At 33.0% G+C, this 12,561-nt stretch overlaps 1 protein-coding gene across 2 annotated transcripts in view; it reads right to left on the minus strand.

Annotated features, from left to right (window-relative positions):
* Nucleotides 1–8,234: 8,234 nt before the first annotated feature.
* The window catches only part of LOC115875359, a 30,849-nt gene continuing 26,522 nt past the window's right edge, over nt 8,235–12,561 (minus strand). For both annotated transcript variants that reach the window (XM_030890789.1, XM_030890787.1), the window contains 3 exons: nt 10,793–10,945; nt 9,536–9,719; nt 8,235–8,566 (listed from right to left, as the gene is read on the minus strand). In XM_030890789.1, coding sequence (XP_030746649.1) covers nt 8,244–8,566; nt 9,536–9,719; nt 10,793–10,945 — 660 coding nt within the window. In that variant the 3' untranslated portion in view covers nt 8,235–8,243. The remainder of the gene's footprint in view (nt 8,567–9,535; nt 9,720–10,792; nt 10,946–12,561) is intronic.

Here is a 12,561-nt window from a genome sequence, read left to right on the forward strand (position 1 = left end):
TTAGACCGTTGGAAGATGGAGTCTTCCAGGTTCCTGAGTTCCGCTTTGAGTTGATTTTCGGTTGGAAAGCAGAACGGTTCTGGTCCAGTTAATGGAGTGTTCGCTCCTTTTCAAGCTAGATCGCTTGCTTTTTCATTGCCTTCTATCCCCTGGTGAGCGGGCACCCAGAATAGGAGGACTACTCCTTGCCTAATACATCAGTACATCAAGGATACAGGCCTTTGTCTTGTGGAACCATACATAAGCATTAACCCGGGCTAAAGGAAACCAGAGTGTCCTTCTCTGAATCCACTTAGACAAATCTTGACAGGCGCGTCCAAATCGCGGGGGTGGGCCCGATTTCACGAAATCGGTGGCTAAGTCCTGTCGGGGACCCAATGTTGCGGGGTATAACGCTTCCCCCTGGCCAGGGTTACGGTCGAAGACCACAACGGCGAAGAGGGCGGAGAGGATGGACCTCAGTACGGCGGATTTGGCGGAAGTGGCTACCCAGCTTTAGGGATAATGTATAAGCAGCAGGGAAAATTGGTCTCTTGAGTCTTGAAGGACACCCAGTTTAAGGGAAGAACCTGACATAAAATTACCTGGTCCTCCTAGTAGGGGGTTAAGGCGTTGGGTCTGCAGCCCATCACTTATAAAAATTCAAAAAACGCAAAATTTCTCAACAAAGCCTCGGACCCGGATTGTCAGAAAAGTAGACGAAAATTGGCAATGAAACGGACTTTACGAATAGGAACATGGAATATTCAAGGGATAGCAACAAAGAGAGAAGTATTTGAAGAAATGGAACGGTACGATATGGACATAATAGCTTTAACAGAGACTAAGAAAAAAGGGAAAGGTACAGAAGAGAAGGATGGATATGTGCATATATACAGTGGTGTACCAAAAGAGGAGCGAGCCCGCGGTGGAATATCACTAGCAATTAGGAAGAAATATAAGAAATTTATAAAATCTTGGGACCAAATCAACCACAGACTTTTGCAGGTGGATGCAATCAAATGGATTGCCTGAGAAAAATGGAACTCCATTAAGTAACGTCAAGTATAATATTGAAAGTTTGAGGAATGACTCAACTAAATTCTTGTACCAGATGAGACTAGCCACGAAATTAAACAGAATAGGACAAGGATCTCCAAATGATATGTACAAAAGTCTGAAAACATGCATACATGAAGCCACAAATGAGGCTCTTGAAGAGAAAATAGTCTCCACGTGATACAGAAAAGATACACCTTGGTGGAGTGAAGAACTAGGAAAGATTGTAGATGAAAAGAAGGCTGCTTATGGGAAATGGTTAAGTACACAGAGCACTCAAGACAGACTAATTTATAATGACAAGAAGAGAAGTGTACAGAAGGAAATAATAAAAGCAAAGAATGAGTACTGGGAAGAAAGATGCCAAGAAGTCAACTTAGAAGCTGGAAACACAAAAGCAAATAAAGCATGGAAAATTATCAACGGAATGCGAAGACAACATAAAGATACTGGAGGGATGAATATTATTACGATCGAGGATTGGAATATTTATTATCAAAATCTTTTGACGGAAAATAGAACCGAATTCATACAAGATCATGAAAGTCATCCTGTTAATCCAACCGAACCTCAGCATCCAACACTAATAAGCTCTGCAGATGTAAATAAAGCCCTCTAACAAATGAAAAATGGCAAAGCCCCAGGTTTGGGAAATGTTTCAGTAGAACTTTTAAAGGCTGCCCCCTCAGCAGTTTTGGAAATTCTGGCAGATATTTTTAGTAGATGTTTAAATGGAGAAACCCCACCCAAAGAATGGAAAAAAGCGATTATTACGTCCATATTTAAGAAAGGGAGCCGACGCGACTATGAAAATTATAGAGGAATTAGTGTCATTTGTACTGTTGCTCGACTCTATGGCAAAGTACTAAAACATAAGATAGAAGCACAAATAACGGAATCGGAAGAGCAAAATGGTTTTAGACCGGGACGCTCATGTACTGATGGCATTTTCACTCTTAAGCATCTAATCGAAAAAAGGCTAGAAAGGGGAAGGACGATCCACTTGACATTTATTGATCTACAGAAGGCATACGATACAGTCCCGCTGAGTAAGTTGTGGGTGTCAATGGAAAATGTTGGTATCAGTAGTTGGTATGTCCAAGCAACAAGAAAATTATATGAGGTTTGCAGTAGCACATTTACACTTGGAAACAATATTTCCCAAGAATTTCTTGTGAATAAGGGCTTAAGACAAGGGTGTTCATTAGCACCAACTTTATTTAAAGTATATTTGGAGGAAGTACTGAAGTGTTGGAAGATGAAATGCCGTGGAATGGAAATCCCAGTAGGAAAAGACACTTTATATACCTTACTCTTTGCCGACGACCAGGTTTTGATAGCGGGAGACAGAGACGACTCCAGTTATATGTTTAGAAAACTGCATGGGAAATATTCGAAATGGGGCCTAACAATAAACACAAAGAAGACGGAGTACATTGTAGTGGGTGATGACGAACGTGAGGATTTGGATGTAGGAGCGGTACAATTAAAAATGTCTGTACATTTAAATACTTGGGCGTCACTTTTACAACAAATGGAAAAAGCACTCAAGATATTGCAAATAAAGTTGGTCAAGGAAAAAGAGTTATCGGTCAACTTAACTAGTTGTAGTGGAGTGACAAAATTTCCCAAAAAACAAAAATTCTACTTTATAAAGCCATTGTAGAGAGCATTTCCACTTATGGCGCTGAAACGTGGGAGCTAAACAAAGTAGAGAAAAATAATTTGCTGTCTCTTGAAATGGATTTTTGGCGAAGAAGTTGTCGCATTTCAAAACTGAAACACATCTCAAATCAAAGAATACGAGAAATTATAAGAGAAAAAGAAACTATTCTCGACGCCATTGACGGCAAAATACTAAATTGGTACGGACACCTCCAACGAATGGATGATAACCGATGGCCGAAAAGAATTCATTCATGGACACCAAGCGAAAGGCGGAAACATGGAAGACCACCTCAAAGATGAAAGCAGGGCGTAGTTGACGCTATGCATTCTAGGAGCCTTCAGGAAGAAGACTGGACCTAATATGTGGAAGTTGAGAAGCGGGAGACGACGAATGTCGTAAAAATCCGCAATATATATATCAAGGATACACGCAGCATAGGCCGATACAAGTACATCTCAAAAGCGTTATCGCTATTTTTCAATGTCTGAAGTATCCAACTCTCAGAGCCGTAGAGAAATATTGGAAAGATATAGGAACGCAGCATACGTATGAGAAGTACAAGGTATCAAGGTTTAAATATCGGCTGGAGAAGAAATTTTTCATGGATGCAAAAGTACGTCTAGGCTGTTCAATCTTCGCAAAAATTTCAACTTTGGAGTTACAAGCGTCGTTAATGATGGCTCCTAGACATTTTATGGATACTAGTTCTATCATCTTGTTGTAAATTCCGAGGACTGCCTTTTCCCGTAATTTGGAATTAATCTTCTTTACTATCTATTTAATCTTCTTTGATGCACCTTGTACGTCTGGAATTGTCAGTCTTAAATAATGTGTATAATTATGTCTGCAGTGTTCTGCAAATATACCGTATGATCGAAAAAAAAACGGCGTCCAGTTGGCTGGGAAATGAACATCAATGACATTTCCCATATAAATTTACATATAAAATGACAGCGATCTTCATTCCATAGCCATCGCTGACGCCATTTTTTCTCGATCATACGGTATTTTTTTGGAATACAAATTCACTTACTCTTTGTTATGTAATTTCAGTGAAAGGTGGCGAGTGTTACAAAAGGGACTACCCTCTATAACTTTCTTATTTTTTAGACAAAAAAAAACGAGATTTGCTGTGTTAGTATATGATTGGCGAATTTCATTATTTTCGGTCACTTCCTGTTTCACCGGAAATTACTACACTACAACTTTTGATTTTTAAATGGTATAAGGGTATTTTTTACTTTATTCAATAGATTCTGACGACATTCTGAGTAGAATGACATTTCACATGTTAATTTTTGATATTTTCGCTAAAAAAATATTTAAATTTCAATTTCGACTGCCATGGCTATGTTTATAACGAGAATTTGACTCGAAATGCCAAGTAGGTATGTAGTACCAAATTATTCGTTAAAGAACCTCGCAATTAGTGGAATAAATTAGTAGTTTCAATTACCGTAGAAGTTTGTTCGTCTAATTTCAATGTACCTATAAGCATTCAGAACGTTAAAATTAGTGGTAGGAATTTTCAATTAGGTAGTGGACAACTTTTCCACTAATTATACTTCAAAATTTGCGACGAATGTCATTTCGGCCTTTGATTGTTATCATCCATCCAGACAAAATTTAGTTAGTAGACATCAAAAGTTTATTGTTTTATAAGCTAAATATTAGGCTTTCTCTATGGATACTGAAATCTGTTGCTAGGATATTTTATTAATTTTAATTGAGTTTTTTTAAAATCATTGTAAATGATCGTAAACTAAAAAATAGAAAGTGTAATTGACATCACTAATTTATTCCACTAATTGCGAGGTTCTGAATGAAGCTATACACTTTTTCCAAATTTAAGCTAAAATGTCAAAAATTGACATATGATATTTCATTCCATTCAGAATTTTCTATCAAAGAAAGTAAAAAAATTCGAGGGTACCTATTAAATCAATCAATCAGTCAATCCTGATTTATGTCTTGTATAAACCAAATCTCGTTAATTTAGTTAAAAATATAAAAAAGTTATAGAGATGAGCTACTTTTGAAAAACACCCGTTATGTCGTACATATAGACATGTTAAGTGAAATTTAAACTAATTTTTCGAAATGGTACATATTTTAGAATACTTCTTAAACCATTTCTGACAAAAAAATGTTCAGTTAATAATTTTTACCCAATTCAATAAATTATACTGAACTTTATTATCAAAATGTAGCTTTTACAATTTAATATAAAACGAAACATCATTCCGAATAATTTTTGAATAAAAACGAAATTAGATAATTTGCAATGTCATCTCCAGTTAACATAAAGAGTAAAACAAAAAAATTACACGGATTATACCAACAATTTATTATGGAATAATTTTTTGAAATTAACTTAATGCCTCAATTATTATAATCGACTATTTAGGTTTGTTTTGACGCAAATTCCATCTACGCATTTTTTTTTCTAAAATAGTTAATGTTAGTCACCAAATATACGGTGACATTATTCATACTTAATTCATAACTATCAGAACCTCTATTTTTCGTGGAATGTTTAAAACCTCGGTTTTTTGAATTAAATAATTACTACTTTACATATTTTACATGTAAATTAGGTTTTTTTGTAAATTGAAAATGAATTATTGGTGTTTTAAAAATGTATATTTTTATTATTTATAATTTATATTTTATGTATGTTTTTATTTTTTTTCTCATCTTGTGGTCTCAATTTTATATTACTATTATGGAAATCACTATCTCTTTTCAACTTAAAATGATGTAAATACTTTATTACAGAAATCGAACATATATCACCAATCGTTTCAACAATTAATTACACCCGCCAAATAATAACCAAACTGTATATGCCATTAGTTTATAACTACTTTGATGACCATCAAGCAATAGAAAAAAGAACTCGAGGGGGGAAGGCCATGGTCAGGTCCTACAATAGGAATTGACCTTAAATCCCAGGAGGCAATTGAGAAAGAGATATTTTCTATTATAGACCCGTGACAACACCGGTATTAGGTCTAAAGAGAGACAAAATTAAAGAGGTGGAGAAAATGGAGACTGATCCTCCAGCCTCCATCTCAAGGACACCTCAGCCGGAGATAAGCTCCTCGGCTGTGAAAGACACAGAGGGCTAAACCCCAACTGTGGGAGGATGTATACCCTCGTAAGAGGTAGATGTCCATTCCTCGGAGGATGAACAGCTGTTGTCCGAGGAGGATACATGGAGATCTTCCTTCAACAGGAAGATCTACATGTATAATGACTGTATGATGAGTTATAAATAAGAAAGGGGAATACGATAGATCTTTAAGGTCGCGGTGATTCTACACCAACTGATTCTGCATTCTATATTCTGAGTCGTTGCCCATTATTATTTTTAAATTAGTAGGTAAATTATTGCAATATAAAAACACTAAATCACCACAATACACCAAAACAACTTTTAATTTTTTTTCAGGAGTTTATAATCATCTGCTGCTGATTGCTAACATGGTTAGTGAAACGCGCGTCCAGTGTAAAAGTAAAAGTGTTTTGGTGTATTGTGGTGATTTAGTGTTTCAATTTTTTTTTTGCTGTGTAACACCAAAGGTTCCAACCCTCAACTGTAAAGGTAAATTATTGTTTAGTTTTTCCAATTTTTTTTAATTTTATGAAGATAACCATCAGCAGGTTTTGTAAAGAGAGCAAAAGTAGTCAATAAGTCGTAAATAGTAGTCAATAAATCGCTAAAGCTACTATTCGCCTCATATTTTCCTGGACTAGGTTTGTATCTATGTTTAAGATAAGTCATTTATTTATAAGTTTTTACTTCAGTACAGAACGAAGCTTTGCCTTAATGCGCTTTAAGGTCAGATATCGTCTCGCACAACAAATGGCGTCCTTGAGACTTTGTCCTTCGTTCGTAGTCTTCTTCCTCACTCTGAGAATCTGAGCCATTTATGTTTTGCAGCCTAAGTGTAACATTTTAATTCTAAAACATTTTAAACAGTTACTAAAACTTTTCGCATAAGATTCTAGATCTTTTAACAACAAACTTCGATCGACATTTGGAATTGCAAGATGCAAGACACTAATACATCATTACAAATCCCATCTTTGCTAAAATATTTTTTTTGTTTCAAATAAACAGCATTTGTAAGCTTAATATGTGCAGACATATTTTATAAATTTTGTTATAAATTGTTGGGAGTGTCTCTCTACCCTCATTCCTTTTATTTACTCTTTTTTGATTTTCAGTAAATGTTTCGTATATTTGTATCTTTAGAACGGAATCCTACTTCAGTCTTATATTATATAACTACGAGTATATTTAGAAAACTGTGTGGCCTCTTTTTCTCTTCTGTGCTTCCTCGCCCTGCTACGAGTGATACCCACATTATTCAAATATAAATATTAAATATCATTTATTGTAATTCTGTTCAGAACCAGACACCTATTCAATTTTTTGTGTATTTTTTCACTTTAGATTTTAGTCAATTTTCTCTGTTGGTTTGTTATTACTGTTTGAAATCACAAAACTACCTGCAGAGCAATGCAAATCAAAATACAAAGTTAAAGTAACGTTTTGTTTCTCTATTAATATGAAAGTGGATTAATACGTTCCATATATCTGTTAATCTATTCTGGAGAAAAAAGTACATCTCATAAGATTAATTATAACTAATACATATCTGAATTTGAATGTCTTTTAAATTTCTTGATGGGGCATTAGTTTGAAAGGGACATTATGCTAAAAAACGGCATCGAATATCATGACTCAATCATCACCTGGTAAATATTGTTATTCTAAGGAATTAAGTTTCAGGTATAACCTCAAAATATTACCCCATCACTTTTTCTCTTTCATTCTATTTAAGAGGAAATAAACTATTTTACATTAGATTTGCCAGAAATCAACAGAATAATTAAGAATTAAGCATGGAGTACTTATGGAAGAAACTCAATCATATTCAAATCTAAGAATGTCACTCTATCTAAAGAATATAAAACATTCGACCAATGTGCACTAACAGTCATGACCTAGGCATGCGAAACCTGAACACTTAAAACGGACATCATAAGGAAACTGCAGGTCGCACAACGCCCAATGGAATGAAATATGCTGTGAATAACGAAGAGAGACCGTAAAAGAATAGAGTGGATACGACAAAAGACCCAAGTAATAGATATCATCTACAGAGTCAAATCTCTCAAATTGCAATGGGCAGAATACCTTGCAAGAAGAACGGACAATAGATGGACCACGAAAATTACAGCATGATACCTATAAGGAATTAAGAGACCTAGAGGAAGACCGAACCTGAGATGGGACCATGCTATTAGGAAATTAGCAGGGATAACTTGGGTCCGCATAGCCAACAATAGACAACAATAGGCCCAACTACAAAGGGGGCATATGAGGGTGGCTACACCATAATTAGAAATGGTTGAATAAGCTAAAAATGATGATGACAGGTTATGATTAGGTCTTAAGCCAGGGGGACCCTTACTGTATGACCAGTCCAACCCTGTATAATAGAAATAAAACACATTAATCTTGTCAAGGCAAGTTGTTATTACTGTCATTACTCTCAATAATAGTTTCCTTAATATCGACCACATGATAATTAATTATATCAATTTTATATTTAGTATTGTCTTTCTTCGTTTTGTTCTTCCCGGCCAAAATAGTAAACCACGTCTCGTATTTTTCTTCTTTGAAGATAACTTTCAAATAATTACATGGAAATACTACGCAGGTACCGTCGGGTTCTTCACAGTCTATGCATACTCCCCTAACTAAGACGGAATTGGAACAACCCATAATCATCAGGATCATCATAGGGACCCAGTGGGATATCCAACAACTTAGTTCTTCATCCTCTAAAAATAACAATCTTATACATAATACTCCAGCAAATGTCTAGCAAAAAAATATAATTTCGGGCTTATACGTTTTTTTTTCTTATGCTTTAAGGTTGATTCTCACTATACCTTCCGTATTAACTACCTTCCGTTTCCATAAAATATTATATGATATAAATGAAAAGGACAATGCGCAGTAGCCGTTCCGTTTCCCTTCCGTTCCATATCCTTTCCTTCCATACATTTTTTTTGGCGGACGGACTGAAAGGTATCGGAAACAGCGTTGTCAAATTCTTACATTTGTACCAGCTCTGCTGACATTTTGTTGATATTTATTTATTCTTTCACCTCTTAATTAAATCTATTACCTTTTTCAAAAGATACAAATTTTTAAAATAATAAAAACTTTTGTAATGATATAAATTGTACAATAAAAAGTATGGAACTATACGAAACGGAAGCTTACGTATAGCGCCAATACAATAAAAAATACGGAACGGATATGGAATTGATATGGAATGGAAACGGAAGATATAGTAAGAATCAACCTTTATGCGTTTTTAAATTGTATATCGACGTTTCAAACTTTTTTAAAACCCCTGCTACATTCTGATCACGCAATTGTCGTATAAAAATGCCAAGAAATATTATTTCTTACTTTAACTAAAGCCGAATAGTAACTTTGTTACAACAAGGTCTATCACAAAGTGAAGTGACATTTCAAGAATTAATAAAAATTTCGCGAAACCAATGATATTAAGGACCGACCAGGAAAGGGTCGGAAAAAGCTTACCAATGCAACACAAGATTGTCAGTTGTCAATAATTGTTAGAAGGAATCGACTAAGTACTACGAGTGCTTTAGGTAGAGAACTTGCACGGCTTCAGGGAGTTATTGTACCAAGATAAACTGTGTCACGTGGATTATGGTCTGTTAATTTACTCGTTGGAGACCAATGTGTATATGTAATATGCAAAAATATTTTACCTGGTAAAAAGTAAAAGTTTATTAAACTCCAGATTCCTCTCCATGTTACAATAACACTTAAAACTGCAAACACCAGGTATGTGTCAGCTATGATTAGTTTTGGAATTCCGCTCAAATTATCACATACTTTTTTCATTGGTGATTGTAAAGCAAATACTATAGCTACCATAATATATCCTAAAAACTAGAAAAATAGACATTTATTAATATAAATATATTAAATTGTTAACAAAATGATATGTATTGAAGTTAATAGGTACATCATGAAACAAGGCTATTACAAATATCATACATTTGTTCACATAAGTAAACCTACAATTTTGATGATTTTAAAAATCTACAAATGACAAATTAAAAAAAATATTGATAATAATATTGTTTAATTTAATATTTTAGGTAAAGCATCTTTCATTTATTTCTCTAAGATTATGAACTTGTACGTTAATAATTTAATTTAATTACAAAATTTAACCTAATTACTCATTTCTTATTACTATTCTTTTGTTATGGTACATGATCTTTTTTTAAATATCTAAATTCCTCATTTTTAATGTTAGTTATCTTTGCATAATTTTTACTTTATGAAAAATTGATATTTCACTCAATTGCAAGACTTCAGTATCAGATAATTTAGAATATTATAAAAATAACTTAATGGGGGTAGAAATTTCTTAAATTTGCACCGTATGATCGAGAAAAAAACGTCATCAAAGACGGCTGGGGAATGACAATCGATGTCATTTATTAAAAATTGACATAAAACTTGTCAAAAAATAACACTACTATAGAAAGATTAAAAAAGTGTAATACGTTGCCAGACACAAATCTATTTCTAAAAAAATATTTTTTTTCTGAAAATTTAAACTACACCATTTAAAAATAATGTTTACACAAAATAAAATAAATTACAATCTTCTTAAAGCCAGTGGTAAGCACCATTAAAAAATAGAGAATTGTACCATCATCGATTTTCATTCCACAGCCGTCTTTGACGTCGGTTTTTCCGATCGTATCATATTTGTACTTCATTAGTGCCAAAAGTACTTGCTCTAAATTGCCATTTACTTTATTAAAATTTTGATTGTTTTTAAATATTAATTATTATTAATATTAATTATGGTTATTCTAGTCAAACGAGATTTATAACATAATTAATTTTTGAAAATGCGATATACGAATGAAATTACACAGTGGAGTATAATATTTATGGTTTTATGTTAAATAAAAATATATTTTAGGAAAATGCTTTATACTTACGAGACTAGCCCATGATGATAATAACAGATCTTCTGGAAACAGATACAAATCTACTAACAACCATAAACCTCGCCAAACTACTACTCCCAGATTTGTTACAACAACTATGGAAAAAGTAACATCCAGTATGTAGAGCGACATCTTCTCTGAAGGCTAAAATTAAGAGAAAATAAAAGTAATTTATACATGTGCCATTAAGTGACTAGAAAAATTCATATCACAGCTAGCTACTTCTAATTGCTTTTTTCAGCCTTAAAGAGGTAAATAATTTTGCTTTCATGCATGGTTTTTAAAAGTAATCACGAAAGTAGTTACGATTAGCTAAATAACTTATTATTGTTTAGCTAAATAACAGAAAAATTATTTTACTTAATTATATTAAGTTTAATGATAATAACATGAAATATTAAAATAAGTAATGGGGGGGCAATAATAACACATAATTCTCTTTTAACCAATTACCTACTTTATTTTCAAACAATAGTAAATAGTAGCCTTAATTCTATTTGGGAATGGAAAAGTTTAATAGTATTTATAAAAATATTTATTTAAGGGTCCTCACGTAAACCTTAATTTGAGTTTATTAACCGGTTTGCTCGTGTGAACTGTGATAAGTGTGATAAAACATAAATAACATATGCATGCTGTCTATTAAAATGCCGGATTTTTATTTTTAAATTTTGTTTAATAAAAAATAATGCATATTTCAAAACATCCTATTAATTTCGACGTAAGCGATCGCCATGAAATGAAGATCGCTGTCATTTTGTATGAAAAATTATATGGGGAATGTCATCGATCCTCATTTCTAAACCAACTGGATACCGTTTTTTTTCGATGATACGGTAGTTAGTAGTCTTAAGCTTGATTTTCATGCATCCGTTGTCCGACGATACGTTGATACGATATTAATTTCATTGGTTGTATTTAAAGGCTTCGATTGGTTAACCGTTTCTAACCAACCGAAGTCTTTAAATTCAACCAATAAAATTAATATCGTATCATCGTATCGTCGGACAACGGATGCATAAAAATCAAGCTTTATTGGTTAGTAACCAATTTTGACAGGTCACTACAACTGTCACTAAATGGAACCGGAATGGCTCTTATAATAAGTTAATAAATTAATCACAGTAATTCACTGCGACTCAGAAACTTAATTTGGTAGATCTATTTTAGATCAAGATCAAGATCTTTAACATTTAGAAGAATAAAGAGAGATTGATTAGCAAAAGATGATCAATCAGAATATTAGAATAATTAAATTTAACTTCATTAGATTGTTTTCTTTAAGTGTGTTTTTGTTATTATTTTTGAAATTGTTAAACAATGAATAAATTACGGTTAAAAAGCAGATAAATTTCTTGTAAATTTTCCGAAATATCAAAATAGTTTTATAATTATTTAAAAAAAACTTTTACTTTTGTAGAACAAAATAATTAAATAATTACACAAGTAAAATACATAATCTCCCAAAAAAAGAATATCATATATTCAAACTGCTATAGGAAGTAATGCTAAATTGTAAATGGAGAGATAAAAAAGTCAAAACTTGTACTTTTCTCGTATGCCTAATCGCAAAGTAACAAAGTAAGAGTTATTAGTAACAATTTGTACAATTTTTTTTTCATATTTTCTGAATAATTTTCCTGTCATTATGACGCATTGGGTTCGTAACCCATATATTTAAAGAAAAATAATTTAAGGACAAGCGGGCGTAGACGTGAGAATTAAAAAATCTAATGTAATTTCTCCCATAAAACATGATT

Source organism: Sitophilus oryzae, unplaced genomic scaffold (assembly GCF_002938485.1).
Source record: "Sitophilus oryzae breed Bouriz unplaced genomic scaffold, Soryzae_2.0 scaffold_1375_pilon_pilon, whole genome shotgun sequence".
Classification (NCBI taxonomy): Eukaryota; Metazoa; Arthropoda; class Insecta; order Coleoptera; family Curculionidae; genus Sitophilus; species Sitophilus oryzae.